At 38.8% G+C, this 22,917-nt stretch overlaps 4 protein-coding genes and 1 pseudogene across 4 annotated transcripts; 3 read left to right on the plus strand and 2 right to left on the minus strand.

Annotated features, from left to right (window-relative positions):
• LOC148738024 (G protein-coupled receptor 161-like) overlaps nucleotides 1-1,796 on the plus strand; it is a 33,260-nt pseudogene extending 31,464 nt beyond the window's left edge.
• An 8,456-nt stretch (nucleotides 1,797-10,252) lies between these two features.
• On the plus strand, nucleotides 10,253-11,369 carry LOC111346406 (melatonin receptor type 1B). Its single transcript, XM_022953694.2, has one exon. The coding sequence runs from the start codon at nucleotides 10,428-10,430 to the stop codon at nucleotides 11,367-11,369; it is 942 nt and encodes a 313-aa protein (XP_022809429.2). The 5' UTR covers nucleotides 10,253-10,427.
• A 3,111-nt stretch (nucleotides 11,370-14,480) lies between these two features.
• LOC111346407 (N-acetyltransferase 8) lies at nucleotides 14,481-17,441 on the minus strand. Its single transcript, XM_088749831.1, is given in 1 exon segment — nucleotides 14,481-17,441. A coding segment is annotated over 1 exon segment (678 nt). The 5' UTR covers nucleotides 15,957-17,441; the 3' UTR covers nucleotides 14,481-15,278.
• Nucleotides 17,442-18,112: 671 nt separating this feature from the next.
• On the plus strand, nucleotides 18,113-20,319 carry LOC148738027 (uncharacterized). The gene is made up of 2 exons (XM_088749832.1): nucleotides 18,113-18,286; nucleotides 18,426-20,319. Exons 1-2 carry the CDS (start codon nucleotides 18,113-18,115, stop codon nucleotides 18,885-18,887), a joined length of 636 nt encoding a protein of 211 aa, XP_088605958.1. The 3' UTR covers nucleotides 18,888-20,319.
• On the minus strand, nucleotides 19,676-22,119 carry LOC148738028 (uncharacterized). Its single transcript, XM_088749834.1, has 2 exons — nucleotides 21,987-22,119; nucleotides 19,676-21,628 (listed from the first exon to the last, which is right to left on the minus strand). The coding sequence occupies exons 1-2, from the start codon at nucleotides 22,106-22,108 to the stop codon at nucleotides 21,133-21,135; spliced, it is 618 nt and encodes a 205-aa protein (XP_088605960.1). The 5' UTR covers nucleotides 22,109-22,119; the 3' UTR covers nucleotides 19,676-21,132.
• Nucleotides 22,120-22,917: the final 798 nt, after the last annotated feature.

The raw sequence follows: 22,917 nt of genomic DNA on the forward strand, positions 1-22,917 counted from the left end.
AATGTTCAGTACGGATTACGTGACGGGCGCACTCACAAGTCTGGGCCACAATTGCAAGGGCACGTGTCTTTACCGCGAACACCGGCACTCTTTCTTTGATTGGGAACGTTGAATTATGCTTGGACGCTTTTTGGGGGAATTTTTTCCTTTATTTACCCCCTCCTCGTTTTCATTCACTAATCCGTTGACATTTTACAGGCTTCATCAAATAAGCTTTCGGAGCGTATCTGATCAGTGGTCTGTGATAACTTTTGAACATCTTGATTGGTCCAGTTGAGTGCCTTCCGCTGCTCTTGAAATGTTCAATCAGTAAGGATTGCCTGAAATGCGTACAACGACCCACACAAGAATAGCAGTGGTCGTTGCGCTTCCTTTAATTTAAGTTCAAATTTATTGGGAACCTCAAAGCTGGAATTTTTTCTTTATTTGTTTAATAATTGTTTCAAAGGCTACATCTGTCCGTAGTTCACACCACTGGGGCTGTAGTTCGTTGCCTTTTACAGAGCGAGAAAAGGGGAATTTTTAATAGTGTACTTCTTTTTCCCGACTTTTTTTCCTTTTTGCCGCAATAGGCTACCACCATGTTACTCGAGGCCGCTTTAGTGAATACACCAGCGCAAAGTACGACAACTAAACGAAGGAGGCAGGGGTAATGGGCCTGTCGATTCTAATCAATGCAAGCAACATCTGATGACTAAGATCAACGTAAAGACCGAGAGAATATGAACTGCTTTTGATGTTTTTTTTAAATTTACAGAAAAATCGAAAATAGTAACGTTCAAGAACACGACCTTACTAGGTCCTCAATTAATTCAATATACGGCTTTTTTAACCTCAGGGGAGGACTGTCAATTTCCAATTCAAAGTGCTTGCATGGTATGCGCAAAATAGGGACGCTAAGTTTAGTTAGCTTAATTTTTGCATACCGCTCACAGATATTGTATGTATCATATGTGATCGGGTGGATCCGCTGACACTCTTCAAGAATGTCGGCACGAGTGGAGGAATACGCATCTTGTTCTGCAACAGCTTGAGTGTCCCACTCATCTGCAACTCCGTGACTTCCTTGCCGAAATTTCGCAGCCACCCTTGAGAAATAGGATTTTAGTTGTTATGGCGCTAAGAATTCATCTACAGTAAATCTTCGGCTCCCATCTTCGTGTTTTGCATGCCTCATATCTTGAGCCACTTGTACCGGATCTGCTTTCAATCCAGTCTGTTCTCCTATTTTAAATTTCCCGTCTAAGTAGGATTTCTGCTTCGCACTGAATCGGGAAGCCTTCTTCGAAGATTGCAATGCCCAAACCTGCGGTAACGCCTAAACACTTTGGCCTGAGAGCTCACAACTGGCTATAAGGGGCAGTGTGCTAGAACCTTCCTGGAGTTTTTCAGTGTAAAGTATCTTCGCCTTGTCGATAAGCGAGTGTCTTTCCTGTACAAATGTGCACTTACCATAATGCAAATGCAGCTCCAGGTTACAGTCGCCCTGAAAAGTACGCACGCATCCTTCAACTGGACAAGAAAAAAGACCGGCGTGCTCGTTGTCAGCAGATGCAACGTTTTCCTCTCCTTGAACGGTGTCTTCTTGGCAAGGCAATGTGCTTGTATACATTCGACTCCAACATAGCATATACACCGTCTTCATCGAATGTATCTACATCGCGACACCTTTGACATTAATAACAATTTGCTATGTAAAAGTGTTCTACACCGTGTCACGATCCAATCGAGTTTTCTCAGTGGAAAATAACCCCCAGGTTGTAAGAGATAGAATTCATAGCAGAATAATTTCCTAGCTCTGTTCACAGTAAATTGACCGATCAGTTGAATTGTGACTCTTCCTAGTGAAATTGACATAAGCCTATGCACACGGGCGCTGTTTTAATTAGCAAATAGGAATGGGGTTGAATTAGTCTTACAGCAAAATGCCAGTCAAATACTCCACTCAGTTTGCTAGATATACGCTCTCCATTTAAGAGGTCAAAATATATATCGACTTGTAGAAATGCATGGATATCATAGTGAGAATGGATCTATTTGTGTGCAAAAACTTAATACTCAGATTAAGTATGTACTAAAATAGTGGAAAGACTTGAAGACATGATGTGATTGGCTACTCAAACTCAGAATGGCTTATGCTTAAGTCAGATTCGAACATTGCATATGGGATTTGGACCTTAAAAATATTGTAATTGTTGTAGGAATAAATGAGTTAAAAAGACTTTTTGCGCTCTACCATTTCACCTTTTCACTGTACATCGAACCAACTCTTCACCTCAATGTCTGTAGCTAACGGGGGATATTTAGCATGCTTTTTAGTGGCTCAGTAAATATCTAACACTCGCCATCTTCACTTAAGGGAGGAGTTTCTAATAGCTCTTTTTACAGTTCCCAGCACCAAATTGGATACATAACCACACACCCAAGTAAATGAGGCCGGGGTTGACTCGTGTAATATTTCTGGGAGCGGTTTAGGGAAATTCACACGTGGCCTGTTAATTTGTGCGACTAGATCAGGAGTAAAATGAATAGTCCCAGCCGAAATTCCGATAAAACTACTTCTTCTTAAAAGAATAGAAAACATTGAGCTGCTTTTGGCTGTCCAAATACATTTTAAGAATAAAGGCCTTCATATTTTTGCTCCCACAACCGTGTCTTGAAGGAATTTTCCCTTTTTGTAAGGGATGACCATAGGTTTTATAAATATTGTCCTCAGCAAGGGTCGATTGTATATCAGACTCCGATGTTCCATCAACCCCTGCCCCGTTTACATACTTGCGCGGTTACATATCCAATATGTCATTGGGAACTTAAAAAGGGCCGTTACCACCTGATTGTAGAGAAATGGTGTTGTCCACTTTGAATGTGGCCTGAGAGAATTGTTTTGACAACCTCAGTTGCCCAAGGACCTGCTATTAGACTCTATAGGACGTTTGGTTTCAAGCTCATGAAGAGAACTCTTCACTCCCAACTTCATCTTCAAAGATTTAGTAAAGATGTCTTTTGAACTTGAACTCTGGTAGAGTCCAAACAACAGGTTGTACAACTGGACGTTACTACTTAAATTACGCGTATAGGTCAAATTCCTCTACTCAAGGCTATTTTCCTGAGTAGTAACTCAGATGCAATTTTAGGCTATACTGAAAAACACTGAAGTTTTGTGTTGTAAGCACTTCAACTTTCTTCTATCGGCCCGTCAACTTTCCTCCGTATTCTTGCACCAGTGGTGGCTCCTAGCTAAGCTGGCCGAATTCATCCATTCAATGACGCAGGGTAAAATTTAAATCAAAAGTAAACGCTTTAACCCCTAAGAGTGACCAGAATCCAAATTCTCCTTACAATATCACTCCTAAATCATCCATTAGGGTCACAAGTATAAAGAAATTAATCAGCAACTAAAAGCACCTCCTGATTGTTGAGTAATTTTTCCATGTCCTCACCTTATGGAAATGATTTTGATCCTTGTCATATGTTGAATGCTACTGTGACAAGGAATATACTCTCTTTCTACAGGAGTATATCTAAATGCGGTGAATCTTTCAAGAGATCCAGTAAATGGTAGAAGTGTCTTATATTAGAAAGGAAAATAATAAATTTCTGTCATAATTGTGAATGAGATTTCCTTGATAAACATTTGTACATGGAAAATGTGCTTTGATCAAGGTTAAGTTGTTTTCTTTAAACCTCGTAAGTCCCAGAAGTGATTAACCTGTAAGTTCTCTCTATAATAATTATACATGATCCAGCAAACAGAAATGGGAATACTCAAAGTTATCAGGTAGAAATTGTTACCTTGCATAATGCATTGAACATCAAATTCTCGTAACCAATTACAAGGAAATGAGTAGGTTAATGTGTAGGTTAATGTGTAGGTTAATGTGGAGGTTAATGTTATCACATTGACTGGGCATTCGGAACTGCTAGGGTAAAGAAGTCAAATGGATACATTTTACCTATTGAAGGTACATTGACAATCTCATGTTTCATACTTGTTTGTACCAAGTGCTTAGCACATCACTGTAGGTATCGCCATCAACAGAGCCAGAAAGGGCGCTGCCACTATGTATGGTACGCAAGTTGAAGCAAAATCCTAAGAGTAACAACTACTCAGAAATTGCAATGGTTCAGTTGGTTGCAATATTAGATTTCTTGAGTTTTTTTTTTGGTGGTTGGTGGAAATCCAGGAATGAGGAAGTCAGTGGTCTCTGCAGCTCTGCGCAGAAGACATATTTCTTGTTATTTACTTCTTTAGCTCTGTCGAGATAAAATTCTAACAATGCATGCAACAACCCTAATGTACAAAAAGGTATGTCAAGTACATCCCTTCAAAAACATCCACAATTATACCTGTTGGTTATAAACGTGCTAAAGAGTCTACAAAATTGTTGTTATCTATATATACTGAATAGATGAATTAATCTTGCTGAGCGCGCCAATTTCAAATCGAATTTACCGAAATTGTTTTACAGTTTAGGGCAGGTGTAGCTTAAAGTAAGATGGATGCGGTGTTGCCATAACAATGTCCTGCCGAGAGAAGATCTCCACCTATAGTGCAGTTACTCGAGAAAATTTTAGCTTTTCTTCACTTCTTAATTGCGGTACCTTTTTTTTCACCGTTTGATATGGTTGCTACATCTGGGATTGGAAAAAAATAATGAAAAAAAAGACCAAACGCGTTTTAAAATACTGATTAATTTACGACGTGGATAAAATTTTTCTTTAACACAAAAGGGAGTGTGTTTCTTTTCCTTAAAGACCTAAAAGTGAGTTTCAATATTTATTTCACAACCTTGATTAACATAATATAGAGTTGTTATACAATTTGAAAGCTCATGGCGATATCGAAACGTGTCTTTCAACTGAAATCGGATTCATTTCCATAAAGGACCCGTTGATATACAAAAGGAAACTAATCAAATCCAAGAAAAATGGTGTACTTTTCGGGACAGGTTTTTTTTTCTAGGGCAGCCTGTCGTCTAGAAAACTGTATAACTCGGTTAACCCTGAAAACAAAACGAAAGATTGAATTCTTGCATTCAAGGATTATTTATTCGCGTTTTTCATGCTCGAAGACACTAAGAGAGTTTTTCCAAAGGGTTTGTTGGAGTTTTGAGATATCTACCTTTGTTCTAAAGAGAGGGTCTTGATTTACACATGTAAACATTAATATATTAACTTAAGGTTCAGCTTATTTATATAGCTACTGCGAAACTTTGTTACAGACCACTGGAGAGCATACATACCTCCTTGGCACCAGTGCAAAACTTTCAAGGGTCCGCTAATTAAGTTGGAACCCCAAAAAGAAGTTTCATTGAACAATATTCGAGGGGGAAACATTTTTGGTTCGACATTTGCGTGTGAGATTGAGTGATATCTTCATTTGGTAAACAATTGCGCTTTAAGATCGATTTACATATAAAAAGACGGTAATTGTTTTTCGCTAGTTGTGGGTAATCAACACTCTCTTGTTATCTTTTCAGAATGGGTTCGCCGACAGAAAGACAATACCGCAGTTGGGTACAGACAACTATTTGACAGTTATATTTCCTTCTTGCTGACATTTTCACTCCAAAATCCTCTCCTTTTGCTTTTAAAATCTTCAAATGTACAGTAGGGGCACTTAATTTTCTAAAGGTGCCAGGCAGGTACATTTGCTAATAATATTTTCTCGTGCATTATCAGAGGAAAAAAAACACTGAAAGTGAGTACCTGGGTGGTTTTTAATCAATGCGAATGCATGCACAGCTATATTTGAAGTCAATTTCAATTTAGATGACTAAAGGGACTCCCGGCAGACCAGAGCATGACTCTATTGATTCGACGCTGAAATTTTGTTAAACTTTACATCGAAAATTATATGCAGCAGACAAATTCTTTGTCTTGATTGCTGTCAAACGTTGCAAAGCTTGTAGACATATATGTTTATTTGAGGAGGACCTGGTAAGAACCAGCTCAAAACAATACGAAATTACGCCATCTGCAAGAGTTAACTGATGTGAACAACGTCATGCAAATTAATAGGAGTCTCTACAGCGACTGTTCAGTACGAGCAGTATGAATTCACATCCAGTGGCTCAGTGGATCTTGAGAGGTATTAAACACTACCCCTGCCATTTGGGCAATGTCCTCATGGATTGATGCCAAGAGTCTCAAATCAGTGTAAGAAAAATGCAAAAGCTATTTCTCAGTCAGTTTAGATAAACGCATAAGTACTTAAACTTGTTGTGACTTCCTTTTTATAGCTCTGTCTATTTTACACCTTAGGAAGGTGTTTCCGAGAACACCTTTGCGACGTAGAAAGGAATGACGAGGATACATTAAAGCTAGTCTCTAGACACTTTAATCTACCTAATCATTCGGCAAAGCAGCATATGGCAATCTGCGGCCTTACCTTACATTTGGGCAGCTCGGAAAGTCGCAAAACTCTTGAACAAAAGTTATTTTTCAAATCGGCACTCCTAACCCCATAGGTATCAAGGAACGCTTTTTATTCTATTTACTTATTCGCGCTTTTCTCGTCACCATGTTCCCACCAATAGCCCAGCCCCACTTTCTGCATATAAACCCACACATAACCCACAATTCCTCCATTCGCTCTGACGGAGGGCTAATGCCCGAAACGTCAGCCTTTTAACTCTTTACGGTGGCCAATTTACACTGAATTTCAACTTAGTTGATATGATCAAATTACCTTGTTACTCCCACCGACGAAGCACCACAGTTTCCTTAGAAACCTCCCCTCTTTATAAAGTAATTAGCTCGAAAAGATGAGCTTTTCTTTAGTTCTTAATTGTGATATCTTTTTTCCACTTTTGATATGGTTTGTAGAATTATAATTAAAAAAATAAGACCTTCTAAAAAGGAGATTACTTTGCGACATGTGTAAAAGTTTTCTCCATCACAAAAAGGTGTCTGTTTCAGATGCGGTCTGGCTCTTCATTTCAGTATCTCGTTTCTTTTCTTTGAAAGACCCTAAAGTGAGCTGCAATACCTTTTTCTTCACAATTGATCAAAGGTGGTTAGAACTCGTTTGGAAGTCAATGCGCGCAGTTTTTGGCAAAGGGGCAAAGTACATTTTTTATGTCAGGGTTTTTAACCCTTTTTTGCTTTCGCACTTTTTTAATCTTCTTTAAACTAATTGCACTTCTGCAGCAATAAAACACAGCTGTCAATTTGTAGGGGAAAGCTTTTGTTGCCATGCCTTATCGTCCTTTCCGTAAAATGGGCCAAATCGCACTCGGAAGACTTTTATCTTTTTTAAACTGCATGTGCTTTCACAGTTAATAGGCACAGCTGTCGATTTGTTGGGCAAAACTTTATTATCGTACAATGGGCCAAATCGCCCGTGATAGACTTTTAACTTCCTGTAACTAAGGGCGCTTCCACAATCACTAGGCAGACGTCAGGCGGGTCTGTAAAACGCGGACCGAGTAGATGCGGATGGCGGATGCGGATAGAGAAATGTGGATGAAAAATTGCGGATGGAAAAATGCAGATAGAAAAAAAATCGGTTGGAAAAAAACCACAACAACATTAAACATGTCTTTACAGTGGAACCCCGCTATGTCGGGCTCGGTTTAATTTAAGTCCCGCTATTTTGAACAAAAAATCATTTCCCTAGGATTTACCCTTCTTCCCCTGCTAAAACACCAAAATAGTGCTAACTCGCCGAAAACGCTTCACAATGGCCTGAGACGCTGGTAATCAACAAAGAATACAACAAGGCAACTGAATGTAAGTCAATTTTATTTCAAAACATGACATTTTTCCTCTCTTTTCACGAAAACCGATAACATCCCATATAAACCTTTTTAAATAACCATTGCGCAACACTACAAGAGTCACGTCCGCGCTTCTAGTAGTGAGCTTGGGCTGCCTGTGGCACAATACAAATCAATCAACGCTCTCGTTCATGAAACGCTGCCACTCTTTCATGTTGACGCCTGCAATGATGGAAGTCGTGGTGGAAAGTTCTGGTTCAGAGAGCGGGGAGTTGCCTGTTTTTGAGATCACATGGTGAGTTAGCGTTACACTAATAGTTTAATTTGTCATTTTCAATTTGGCTGGTGCTTTCTAACTTCCTGAGCAAACTGTATCCTTTTAAATCTGCGATTTGTATTTTTCCGATCTGCTGCAGTGAAAACACAGCATGGAAAGAGATAGGACGTATTGTGCCTTGACTTTATATCTACATATCTCTATTTTTCTTCGATTCTCGAGTTTGAAATGAGTCTTGTTGAATAGACAGAAAAAATGTCTTGTTTTGAAATAAAATTAACTTACCTTATTGTTTTGTTGTATTCTTTGTTGATTACCAGCGTCTCAGCCCACTCTGAAGCATTTTCAGTGAGTTAACGCTATTTTGGTGTTTTAGCGGTGGAACAAGGGTAAATCCTAGGGAAATGAATTTTTGTTCAAAATGGCGGGACTTGAATTTAACCGAGTTCGACATAGCGGAGTTCGACATAGCGGGGTTCGACTGTAATGACATGTTCAATGTTGTTTCTTTTTGCCTTGTTTTTTGTTTTTTTTTTTCAACCGATTTTTTTTCTATCAGCATTTTTCCATCCGCAATTTTTCATCCGCATTTTTCCATCCGCATTTTTCTATCTGCATCTGCCATCCACATCTATCCAGTCCGCGTTTCACAGAGGCCCGACGTCAGGCAGGTGAAATTAACTTTCTTCCAAATTCAATTTTCTTTTAAAGATTATTTTTAAAAACACTTAATCCTTTTTTTATGCAAGTATTAATGACAATTAGCGGATTTAACTTTTACCAAACATATTGCAAATGGTAATCTTAAAAGGCAAAAATTTGTGAGTATAAGGACCCATCGGTGGTAATAAATAAAACTTGGCTTGAATGAATGAATGAATGAAATCCTTTATTTAAATAGGGTAGCACTTAATAGCCAGAGGCTAATACACTTGTGGCCCTCACAGATTACACAACTATATACAATCAGATAAATATGTAAGCTAAAATATGTAAACATTTAAAATAAGCATTTAAAATAAGACAAGATTTAATTAAGAAGATATTGTTAATTAGTAAAATGATGCAAACATTGTTGTTCCTTATTTATCTTGGCAAACATGTTCTTTTTAAAACATGCTATAGAATCTAGTTTCCTAATTTCAGTAGGTATACTATTCCACAGTCTTGTAGCCGAAACAGCGAAAGAGCGTCCTCCCGCAGATTCTCTTTGGTATTTAGGACAAACAGCATTAATGCATGAATATCTAGTGTTGTGGGAGTGCCGCTTATTATTCAAAATTAGGTGTTCATTTAGATAATTCGGCAAACGCCCATTAATTCGCTTATACATTGTTATGCATTTATCTATCTTATGTTGCTCATAAAACGGAATCCAACCTAGCTTGTTAAACAAAGCAACTGATGGTGTCATGCGATCGGCTTATCTGGTCACTAGAGTCTAGAACACATTCTCACTTCGCACCGGGATTTTTCCAACTCCATGGTTAAATCAAATATCAACAAGTTTTGTTGTTTGCCAAGTTCTAAAGTAAACGGCTTTTATATGCAAAGCCCAGTGGAAAGGTCGGTTGGTGGTGATTGGGTAAAATTCTTTCAGGAACTAGAAGTAAAAACAACGAAACCTAAATGGATGGCGCACGTGTTAACATTACCATATTACCCAGATTTCCAGCCTATTTATATAGCTACTGCGAGAATATTTTTACCCGGCAAACGTCTGGAAAGCATACCTCCCTGAAATCAGTCCAAAACTCTCAGGATTCCTTTAATTAAGATGCAACCGAAAATAGAAGTTTTTATTGGTTCGACATTTGCCTTTGAGAACGAGGTTGTATTTATTTGATAAATAATTACTCTTTAGGATCGATTTACTTATACAAAGATGGAATTAATCTTTTGTCGTTAGCTGTAGGTAATAAAAAAGATAATGATTATCTTTTCAGAGTGGGTTAGTCGACAGAAAGACAAAACCGCAAATGAGTGTAGAAAACTAATTGAGAGTTATTCCTTTTCGCTGACATGTTCACTCCAAAATCCCTTCCTTTTGCTTTTAAAATTTTCAAATACACAATAGGGGCACTTAACTTTCTAAAGGTGCCAGGCAGGTGTATTTGCTGATAATTTTTTCTCGTGCACTATCAATGGACAAAGAACCACTGAAAGTGAGTACCTGGGTGCTTTCTTTTTTATCAATGCGAATGAGCACACAGCTATATTTGAAGTCAATTTCAATTTAGATGACTAGAGGGACTCATGCACACCACAGTGGGACTCTAATGATTCCACACTGAAAATTTTACTAAACGCCGCTTTTAAATTACTTGCAGCAGACAAATTCATTTGTCTTGATTGCTGTCAAACGGTGCTCATTTCATGTTCTTTACTCATCATGGATTTACTCAAATCTGCAGTGGATTGAAACAGTCATGTTAAGCATCATAAATGTTGCAGCATTCCTTGGAAATTTGTCCGTCTGTTATGCTGTGTACCGAAACCAAAGACTCCGCACACTTTCCAACATGTTTGTTGTTGCGTTGGCTGTGAGTGATATTCTGATGTTCACCCGCTGTATGCAATTTTCTGTTGTTACTTTAAATCGTGGCCAGTGGATCTTTGGTGACAACTTTTGCCGATTCCATGGATTCGGAGTGTTTACATTTGGACTAGCATCGTTGCACACCATGGGACTAATTGCAGTAAGTCGATATTTCTGCGTTGTCAAACCTGAGAGGTACATCGTGATAGTCAAAAGGCAAAGAATTCTGCTCTACATCGGTGTTTTCTGGTGTACCGCTTTCATTGGCTCCATTCCTCCCTTTTTATTCGGTCATGGTGGCTTCGAATTCCAACCGGGGAAGGCAATGTGCCTGTACACATTCGACACCAACATAGCATACACCGTCTTCATCGAATGTATCTACATCGCGACACCTTTGACATTAATAATAATCTGCTATGTAAAAGTATTCTACACCGTGTCACGATCCAATCGAGTTTTCTCCGTGGAAATTAATCCCCACGTTCTAAGAGCTAACGTCGAAGAAGCCAAAGTGACTAAGACTTTAGCTGCTGTTATGGTTGGTTTTGCTTGTTGTTGGCTTCCAGTGTGTATCATCGACTACATTGATGCAGCTCAAGGTGAACCCACTTTGCCCAGACAAGCTTACCTTACATACGGTTTCTTGGTCTATTTAAGCAGCACAATCAACCCGTTCATTTATGGAGCCTCAAATAAGCATTTCAGACGAGAACACACGGCGATTTTAAGCGACACGTTTTGTATTAAAATCTGTCGTTGCTCAGAAACGTACGAAGCAGAGTCTTCCAGCGATTGTCGAAGAAATGGCCTAAAAGTGAGGCCTTGTTAGGGGAGGTTCAGTCATCTCCTATGCCTAATCTTTCGGGGGCAGTTATCCCTTATCCCTATAACAGAACCGCGTCGTTGCAAAGAGTCCTCAATTTAGCTGGACCTTTAGTCCGAACATTGATTTTGGTAAACAGTGTTAAGAGAGCGGAAAGCTAACAGTTGACTGAAAGACATTTATCTTATTACATCAACCCAAAAATTCAGTTTTTATTGATCTTTTTCCGTAAAAAAAATACATAATAAAATGAAGTGAGATAAACAACAGTTTTTCGTATTGATCTTTTTTTACATATTACATTATTGAGTAAGCCTGAGGCTTACTGATTGCATAAAACCGTGGCTTAGGTTGGACCTCGTGTAAATGAGCAGGCCTTCAAGTCCATTGGATATACTTTGGTTTATGTTTACGAGAATTCTATTAATCTGCACCTAAGCCATTTACACTTGCTACTCGAGAGTCTTATTGTGGCAATCGTAAGATTCCATCTCAGAAGTTTTGTCCAAACGTAGCAATACAATTTCCTGGCTCTGTTCACAATAAACTGATTGATCAGTTGAATTGTGACTCTTGCTTAGGAAATCAGTTAACACAAGCCTGTGCACAGGGTGCTGCTATAATTAGCAAATAGGAATGGGGCTGAACTATTCATACAGCAAACTGCCAGTCAAATACTCCACTCAGTTTGTTAAATATATGCTCTCCATTGAAGAGGTCAAGTTATTGACGTGTAGAAATGCATGGATATCATAGTGAGAATGGGTCTGTTTGTGTGCAAGAACGTAACACTCAAATTTAGTATGTACTAAAACCGTGAAACGGCTTGAAGACCTGCTGTTATTGGCTACTCAAACTCAGAATGTCCTATGCTTAAGTAAGCTCCGAGCAATGCATGTGGGATTTGGGCCCTAAAAACATTGCAATTGTCGCAGGAATAAATGAGTTAAAATCATTTTTGTGCTTTATTATTTCACTTTTTCAGTGTACGCTGAAACCGCTCTTCACCTCAATATCTGTAGATTTTTAAGCACTTAGATTACAATGTGGCTGAAAAGCCCCTCAGGGGAGCTTCAATTTACGTATTTATTTATTTATTTATTTATAGCAAGCGGGGGATATTTAGCATGCTTTTTAGTGGCTCAGTAAATGTCTACCACTCGCCATCTTCACTTCAGGGAGGAGTTGTTAATAACTCTTTTTAAAGTTCCCAGCACCATGTTGGATATGTAACCGCACACCCAAGTAAGTGAGGCTGAGGTTGACGGGTGTAATATCTCTGTGAGCGGTTTCACTTGGGCAGTTAATTTGTGCGATCAGAGGAAAATGGGTAGTCAACTTCAATTGCACAAGGACCTGCTGTTAGACTCTATAGGAAGTTTCGTTTCAAGCTCATATGCATACGGATGTTAGGGTGTAAAGAGTTGAGCATGATAGGAAAACATGCCAAAGCTTACTGTGATTAATCCAGGTAAAACACAATCAACATATCTAAACCCTATGGAAATAATTTCGATCCTTGTCATATTTTGAATGCTACAAGGCATGGACACTCTTTCTAGAGGAGTATATCTAAATGCAATGAATCTTTGAAGAGGTACAAAAAATGATAGAAATGACTTTTATTAGAAAGTAAAAATGGTATATTTGTGTCATAACTGTGGATGAGATTTACCTGATAAAGATTTGTACCTGGACAATATGCTTTGATCAAGGCTAAGTTGTCTTCTTTAATCCCTTAACTCCCAGAAGTGATTAACCTGTAACTTCTCCCTATAATATCCATACATGATCCAGCAAACAAGAAATGAGAATACTCAAACTTATCAGGTAGAATTTTTTACATTGATTAAACACCAAATTCTCGTAACCAATTTACAAGAAAATGTGTAGCAGCTAGATGGAAGAATTCATAATCAGATCTTGGGAGTTAGAGGTTAATGTTATCACATTGACTGGACATTCGGAACCGCTAGAGGAGAGAAGTCAAAGGGGTACATTTCAGCTTTTGAAGGTTCTTTGACAATCTCATGTTCCTACTTATTTGTACCAAGAATTATCTCTCAGATTATGTTACTAAATAGGACAAAGTTGCACATCAGTTTCAAGGTATAAGTTTTGTCTGCGAGGTACGAACATAATAGCATACCCGCTAAAAGACAGCTACACATCAATATGTAATACATGCTCTCTCCTAATCGCGTAATCACAATTTAATATTTGGTTGTTTTCTTCACGGTAATTTTTCCCCAGTGTTTAGCCAATTAAAATCTACTCAGCTTACACTAAACTGAAGTAACTACTTCTCAGAAGACCCTATATTTCAAGTGCTTGATAAGTGTACGTAAGTTTTTCCAATTCGTCAAACTAATACTTGCCTTACTTGTTTCGACGAAAACTGCGCCAAACTACTCAAGGGGAATAAGATTGCTAACTCTTGCCTTGCAAAGTCAGCTGAATCGTTAGAGTCCTTCATTTTTTCCCCTTGTTTGCTGCGTCTTCTAAAAACACAAGAAATTGGAATTTCCGCTACCTCAGAAGTGTTCTTTTCTGACGGTCTATTAATATCTAAATATTGTCAGAAAGGATCCTTTGATCAACGGAAATTGTTCTGGTATCTAAATACAGCTGTCACTGGGCGTGCATAGGTCGGAACTTTGTTTTACTGACAAAGGAGAGACATTGTTTAAATCAAAAAACAAAAATGGTAAAAAGAATGACCTTGACTACTTATGGGTTCCAAAGAAGCATAACTTTTTTTTTTGTGGCACTATAAGCGTGGGTTTCCCTGGTTCATGAAATCGAAAAAATTGAAATGTGGACATGCGGAATGAGTAATGGTGGAGGAAAATGTACGGAGGCCTCCGGAACTCCCTTCACAGGTAACGAAAAAAAAAAAAATTAAAGGAGGAATTAAGAATTCCCCCTCTAGCTGCTACACATTTCATTGTAAGTTGGTTACGAGAATTTGGTGTTCAATCAATGTAACAATTTCTAACTGATAAGTTTGAGTATTCTCATTACCTGTTTGCTGGATCATGTATGGATATTACAGGGAGCAGTTACAAGTTAATCACTTCTGGGACTTAAAAGGGCGAAGGGAACAACTAAGCCTTGATCAAAGCACATAATTTTTCCAGGCACAAATCTTTATCAGGGAAATCTCATTCACAATTCTGACAGAAATACGTTATTTTTCCTTCCTAATAAAAGTCATTTCTACCATTTATTGATCCTCTTCAAAGATTCGCTACATTTAGACATACTCCTTCAGACAAAGTGTATAATTTCCTTGTAGCATTCAAAATATGACAAGGATCAAAATCATTTCCATAAGGTGTAGCCATGTTGATTATGTGTTTTACCTGGATCAAAACAGAAAATTTTGACATATTTTCCTATCATGTCCAACTCTTTACACCCTAACATCAGTATGCATATTCCCCATAATGTTCTCTCTACATTTCCTAAGGTGCTGACAAGGAGAAATTAGTCAACAATCAGGAGGAGCTTTTAGTTGCTGATTATTTTCTTTATTCTTGTGACCCTAATGGATGACTCAGGAGTGATAATGTAAGGAGAATTTGGATTCTGGTCACTCTTAGGGGTTAAAGTATTAACTTTTGATTCGAATCTTACCCTGCGTCATTGAATGAATGAATTAGGCCAGCTTAGCTAAGAGCCATAGCTGGTGCAAGGATATGGAGGAAAGTTGAGAGGCCAATAGAAGAAAGTTGGCATGGTTACAAATTATTTAAAGAAATTTGACATGATTGTAAACTTCAATGTTTTTCCATATACCTAAAAAATCATCTGAATTACTACTTAGCAAAATAGCCTTGAGAAGTGAAATTAAACATGTGGGTGTAATTTAACTAGCAACCTGCAGTTTTACAACCTTGTGTTTGGACTCTATCAGAGTACAAGTTCAAAAGACATCACTGTTAGCGGATCTTTAAAGATGAAGTTGGGAGTGATAGTTTTCCCTTTTATGAGCTTGAAACCAAACTTCCTATAGAGTCTAATGGCAGGTCCTTGTGTACTTGAAGTTGTCAAAACAATTTTCTCGAGACCCTCCTCCTTGGAATATTTGAGAAGTTCTTCAAGCAATTTACTTCCGACTCCCATTTTCTGACAAGTTCTGGAGACATACATCCGCTGAAGCTCTGATGTTCCGGCTTTGCGGTTTTCATTCTGAACTAGTCCCACCATTCCAACAACTTTACCATTCCATTCAGCAACCCACATGTGACAGCCTTTGTTGGCCATATAAATCTTGTCAATGTCCATCAAGTCTGTTTTTAGGGAATGGTTGATGAACTTCCTGCATTTAAGGTAGACCAAGACATACAAAAGAAACCACAAAACAAGACACAGCAACAAACTTGCGAACAAAATCCAGAAAAACCACTTTAAAGAGGCCATAACAGCACAAATGGTCACCATGGCAATGTACCACAAGAGATTTGAAAAGATGAAATGGGTGATGTCGCAGATAAATTACTGCATCCCTTGAGAATATATCTCTCTGCATTCTTTATAGTCTGCACTGTGATAGGATCGGATTTTCAAATGCCCTTGCATTTTAATCATTTACCTGAAAATAAGTAATTCATTGAAAGAGTTCTTTCTCAACAGGACTGATGAATTAAAAGAAAAAAATTCAGGCCAAATTCAAACTGTACAACACCATGACGCCATACAAGCAGGTGGTAATTAACAATTCTTCCCTGAAGTAAAGGTGGCTTAAGTGGTAGAATTAATTACTGAGTAGCTAAAAAGTATGATAAATATCCCTGCTAGCCACAAACACTGAGGCAAAGAGTTATTTTAGTATACACTGAAATAGTGAAATAATAAAGCAAAAAATTATTTCAACTCATTTATCCGGCCTGCAACAATGACAATATTTTCAAGGCCCAAATCCCACATGCGTAATACTCGGAGCTGACCAAAGCATGGGATATTCTGAGTTTGAGTAACCAATCAGACAATGCCTGCAACCCTATCCACTGTTTTAGTATATACTAACTTTGAGTCTTAAGCTTTTGCTGCACAAACAGACCCATTCTCACTCTGATATCCATACATTTCTACAAGTTAATAATTTGATCTCTTTAATGGAGAGCATATATATTTAGCAAACTTGGTGGAATATTTGACGACAGCTTGCTGTAAGAATAATTCAGCCTCATCACTATTTCTTAATTAAAGTAGCACTATGTGCATGGGCATGTGTTAATTTCACTAGGACAAGTCACTATAGTCCATTTTACAATTGTGTGCTTGGCTGCCAAGCCTTCGAACAGGAATGAGGGTAAGGATGGCCATGTTATGATACATGCTGCTTTTCAAATATAACTTACTTTTTGTTACCACCTCACTCCAAATCAAAGGCTTTACAACTAAGTACACAACTGGCTTTTCAACTGATCAGTCAGTTTATTGTGAACAGAGCTATAGGAAATTGTACTGCTACGTATATGGACAAAACTTCGCTTGTGAAATTTTTCGACTGCCACAATAAGACTCTCTGGTAACAAGTGAAAATAGCCCGGGTGTAGATAAATAAAATTTTCCAAATGATATATTGTATATTCGCACAAAATAGGATCAAATAACTTTGAAGATATTAAAAATAGTCTCATCAATGGCAAAACTTAACACAGTAAAAATAACAATCAACCTTTACATCTCGTTAATTTGAACAATGACAATTTGTTTCTTTACTTTCTGGATTATGTAACGACATTTTCATACAACAGATAAGGCCGGCAAAAAACTCAACGTTCAGTAAAAGAACCGAAGCGAAGTGAAGTGAGCCAAAAGATAAAATTATCCAACAGTTCGCAACTCTCTGACTGGACCAAAATGAAAGAAACATACTTTCCTCTCTACACGCATGTAAGGGAGACTACTGCCTCGCAGCACGGAAACTGAAGGTCTGATGTTCCATCCCTTAAATGATTATGGGACTAAGAACTTTTACTTTCTTTCAAGAGGAATGATTGGGTGCTTTAATAAAAGTCTACAGCTAGGGATAATGACCGCAATGAAAGCAGTACCAAAGTACACATTGAAGCACAGGGGGCCCATACAATCTGTTTGTGTAGCCGACCGTTGTTTTTGTGAATGTACCAGATTTACCGTTTGCCTCACCTAGAGTGATATATTGCTGACTATGTACATAAATCATTGATAAATAAACGTTGAATTACTTTACCTGTGGTGTACAGTTGTCCTTTTGCCTCAAAAATGTTTTTTTTTTTTTTAGCGATTTTGAATAAGTCTGATTTCGTCGTTAATGCATTACATTAACGACGAAATCAGACTTATTTAAAATCGCTCAAAAAAAAAAACATTTTTGAGGCAAAAGGACGACTATGCACCACAGGTAAGTAATTCAATGTTTATTTATCAATGATTTATGTACATAGTCAGCAATATATCACTCTAGGTGAAGCAAACGGTAAATCTGGTACATTCACTGTAAAACAACGGTGGGCTACACAAACAGACTGTATGGTCCCCCTGTGATTGAAGTAAACAGAGCATCATTCCGAGTACATATAACTTATTGGACGTTTTGGCTCTGTCCTGGTGTACCGGTTCACAAGGGAATTACCATTGTTCTTTCTTTGTCTAGGAGTCATTGGTTAGCTGTTGTGTATAGAGTCCTAAAGTGTGACGTCACGTTGCCATGACAGCATTTTTTTCTGGTCTAAACAGTTTAAACTCATACTTCAAACATGGCGTCTTTATCGATATGCTCACTCGTTTCTTTCTTTTCTGGAGAGCAGAAATCGCTTGATCGCGGAGAAAACCACTTCAAATTCGACCATGTCCAAAGCTTTATTTATTCCAGGGGAGTTATCAAAGGTGAAGTCCAAGCAAGCATGAAAAATAAGGACTACAAAGTCACAGTAAGTTGCCAATTTGGGATCACAACACGTATGTTCAATTCGAAGAACTCCCAACCCCGATTTCACCTCCAATTTAATGTTTATATTGCGGAATATATATTGCAACTTACGTGTCTGTTTCGAATTATCTTTTTATCAGATTTATCTCGATGAAAACCTTGAAATAAAAAACACAGAATGCGAGTGTCCTCGCGGCGAGTTCAAGTGCAGTCACACGGCAGCCATATTTATTTATGGCATCCATAACCTTAGCAGGACGGACCTGGAATGCCAATGGAAACGAAAGCGAAAGGCAGAAAGCGTACAGTCTGCAAGCCAGATGTTTCCAGCGCCACCGAAGAAGAAGGATTACAGCCCTTTGGCGCGCGATCCTAGCCGAGAAGATCGGATGTGGCTGTACAGCGAACTAAAGCGCTATGGCAAATTTACAGGGACCTGCTGGATCTTGAGTCCCGAACCACAACCTGCTACCCCTCTCTCGATCAAGACGATTGAGGATATCATTTACTCAGAAGGTTTCCTTATGGCATCTACGAAGGAAAAACAATTAGAGTACTTGATTGAGAATGCCAAAGTAGAGGAGCTAGCTAGAGAACCATAAATGTTGTGAGCACCCTCACGGCTGGCCAGCGAAACAGCCCTGCATGGCACCAAGCTCGTAGAGGCCGCCTGACTGCTAGTAATTTTGGCTCCGTCCTCCAGGCAAAAAGAGTTACACCGTCTCTTATCAAGCGACTACTTGGGGAATACAACTTGAGTGGAGTTAAAGCAATTGCATGGGGACAGGACAATGAGACTGAGGCCCTGAAGTCCTTCACCAACATCACAAACTTTACACCTGTACAGACCGGCCTTTGGCTACACGAGTCGGGAGTTCTGGGTGCTTCCCCTGATGGACTTGTGGGAGACGACTCGGTGATTGAGTGTAAGTGCCCCTACACACATCGAAATGCGACAATCAAGGAAGCTTGTGGGCACAAAGACTTTTACTTGGAGGAGAAGGAAGGGAATTATACGCTGTCTACCACATATGTTTACTGGCATCAGTGTCAAGGCCAGATGTTCCTGACAAAGCGCAAATTCTGCTACTTTGTTGTATGGACCACAAAGGATAGTGTTGTTATCAAGATTGAATGAGATGAATCTTGGGAGCACAATATTACTATCTTGAGTGATTTTTACTTTCATCAACTATTCCCAAAGATTACCGAGGGAGAACTTTGAAAAGTGGTGCACAGATGCTGGACATAATCAAAGTGGGGGGGAGGGGGGGGAGTGGGAGCTAATGTAAATAGGCAGTAGCTAATGTTAAAAGGTATTTTTTTAAATTTCATACATTAATTTCTTAATATAACATTACATATTCTACACTCAGATAGAGACACAAGATGAAGAACCCACATTTTTCCATTTAGCATAGTAACTTAATAATAAATTACATTCTTCCTGAAAGCAAGCTTAAACAATTTTTTTTTGCAACCAATGGCTACTGGTAGCTGGTAACACTTATCCTGGTTACTCAACAGGGCCCAGGTGCATAAAACTTATGCCACACTTAAGTAGGCTTGGATAGCAATGCAAAGGGAAGGGGAGGGAGCCAAAACAAAATCCATGCAGCACAGGTTATTTTTTCTGACTACCTCTCGCCATCCCTTAAAGCTAATTTAAGTGTGGCTTTAGTTTTATACACCTGGACTCAGGCTCCCAGCTTCACAGACACAAAAGTAAAACCTTTCAGCCAGCAGGACTTTCACACTTGGAACTACTGGACGAAAGAATTCCATACTGGTCACATGCCCCTGACCTGGATTTAGTTGAAATGACAATTTAAGAATGTCACTGGATTTCATTATAATCTATTTTCACAGAACACATAGTAGTTTGTATTAATGAACATAAAGGAGATGAATATCAGAAAAATGTAAAACTGACCACATCATATTTTTGACCAAAGCTATGTCAATACCATTTGATCTGTTACAGTAGGGCTTCTAGTAATACAAAAATAATATTAAAAACTCATTGTACTATAATTTAGTTGAAAAAAAGTTCTATTCAGTCAAATTCAAAGTCTTCGCAGCCATCCTTGATCAATGGATACTGCAAATTAACAAGAGCTGAGCACAGTTGGCATAGCTTGTCAGCATGGCACCTCAAGAATGCTGGGATGAAGCCAAGGATGCGAAAACTCTTAAGTCTTGCATTTGCACGCTCTACGTGGATGCGACATCGAGCTATTGATTTTGTCGCCCTTGCCTCACTCTCTGTAAACTTTCCATTGTTGAGAAATGGTGGTATGTTCACTGAAACACCTCTTGGAACTACATCGCTGATGAGAAAACCTTTGTCTGCCAGAACAAGATCACCAGCACTCAAATGTTTACAAAACCCAGACTCTTTAACCATGAACTTGTCACTGACTGAGCCAGGAAAAAGATCACTAACATAGGTTATAACTCCATTTGGGGCAACCCCTATAATGACTTTGAAAGAGTTCATTCCCCTGTAGCTGGAATTTGTAGCATTCTGCTGGGACATGAGCTTAGGTGCAGCAATTTCAATGTCTGTACAATCAATCACAATGCGGCAACTGCTGTACTCAGTGAAAGAGGATGGCAAACACATCTTGTTCTTTTCTCTAGATGGCACGGTTGTCATGATGTCTTTGAACAGGAGAGAATGCAAAACATGGACAAAAGTTAGTACTATGTTAGCAACAGTTGCAACACTGCATGAAAACAACTGGGCTAAATGTAGATTGGTATAATTTTGTTTCAGTTTCATCAGAGTGATAAATATCTGGTCCTCAAGTGTGATCCCCTCAACCTTCCATCCAGCATAATAGTTTATTTCACGCCCTTGAATCTTGAAACATATCCCACAACAATATCAAGAACATCCTTAGTGGGTAGACCTGTCTCCATCCGTATCACCTCAGGGCTCAAGCTCTTAGCAGAGTAGTGTGCACTATAGTAACTTGACATTTCCTTGTGTTTAGCAAGTTCTGTTGAAGTCATATCAAGCTCTATTGACAGCAGAGCTTCTTTGGAACTTGTCTTTTCCTCTTGTGAGCATTCAGTGGAACATGGTTCAGAGTTCTCTTTAATCTCTTCAAGCACAGATGCTACAGTTGGTAATTTCGTGGGCTCGGCAGACACTTTCCGTTTTTTCTTGGGGGTAGGTGTACTGGGAGGTGTTGGTCCTGTACCTGGCAGCAAGTCCAAACTATCAAACAGCTTGTGCCTGTTTCTGTCACTGATGGTTGGCATATTTTCTTTTCGCCCATCTTTAAAGTGACAACTGCAAAGTCGCGAATGTTTGCTGGGCTTTCTATCTCCTCTCCTATAACAGAAAAAGACAGAAGCAGTTACTATACTTGCGCTTAAAAAACCCAAAGTTTAGTTGGTCACATGCTTAACCTTGTAGTCTAAGACGTGAATGCGAAGCGAGTATTTCTCTGAGCTTGTTACTTAATACTAGTTAGTGTAAAAGCTTTGATACTCACAACTATCATATAGTTTTTTAGTAACTAAATAATCTTAGATCAAGACTGAAGACAAGGAAAGGCAAAGCCGCGAGAAAACAAATAAGACAAGAAAGAGAAACAGCTAATCGTGAATCAGTTTGAGATAAAAAAAAAAACAGCTATTTCTAATCGATGGTACAGCATCGAAATATATATTTTTCGAAAAATACTCACCTTACAAATGATATCCACTTATCATAGAGTGTTTTATGTTTTTTCTGGTCTGGAAACGAAAAGAATCGGCAGCAGTGGCTTTCAGATGTGTGATTGCAATCTGGATGAAAACACTGGCCCATCGCAAACTTCGTCTCCGTTGCGTTTTGACTCGAATTATTGCTCACCAGGTGCTTTTGTCCGCTTATTATACTCTTCAATAGTAAGGCCAAAGGTTATCTTGATTCTCTTTATCTTATTTCTATTATTGGAGGATAAATTGCGCTATTATAGCTCTTGAAGTGCTCGAGGTCAACGACAATGTGTCACGCTAGGGACGCCATATTGGTTTGTTTAGACCACAGAATTCCGGTGCTATGGAAACGTGACGTAAGCACTTTAGGACTCTATTGTTCGGTCTTTTGTAACGGCTCTTGTGAACCGGTACACGAGGACAGAACCGACGTTTTGTTGTGTAGTATCGCTGAGTATTATTAGATCTTTTTACGAGTTGTACCGTATTTTGACGACGGGCTCGTCAAAATACAAACAACGAATTGTTATTGCAGTGCGGGCGAATTTAGCGGATATTTCTGGAGTTCAAATATCGCGTGATATTTGCACTCGTCTGGTGCGTTATTTGCACTCTACGAAGCACATTTGGATAATAAAAGGTACTTACTTTTATACGAATGCAAACTGTCACGCGAGCGATCAGTTGCCCCTGTAAAAACATAAATAAAAGCCCTACCAAGATAATTTGAGCTTTTAAAACCCTCTCTCAAAGGAGTGCACCAAAAAAGCCAGTGATGTCGGCTAACGAATTATATATCAGCAAAATTTCCGTCCTACGCGGCAGTCAAGAGCAATCAAGAAAATATGTCGATACAAGATATGGGAACTCGAAGGTCTGGTGCGAGCTTTGGGGGAGATTGATGGGGTGTCTGTGTGA

The sequence above is a fragment of the Stylophora pistillata genome, chromosome 2, assembly GCF_964205215.1.
Source record: "Stylophora pistillata chromosome 2, jaStyPist1.2, whole genome shotgun sequence".
NCBI lineage: Eukaryota > Metazoa > Cnidaria > Anthozoa > Scleractinia > Pocilloporidae > Stylophora > Stylophora pistillata.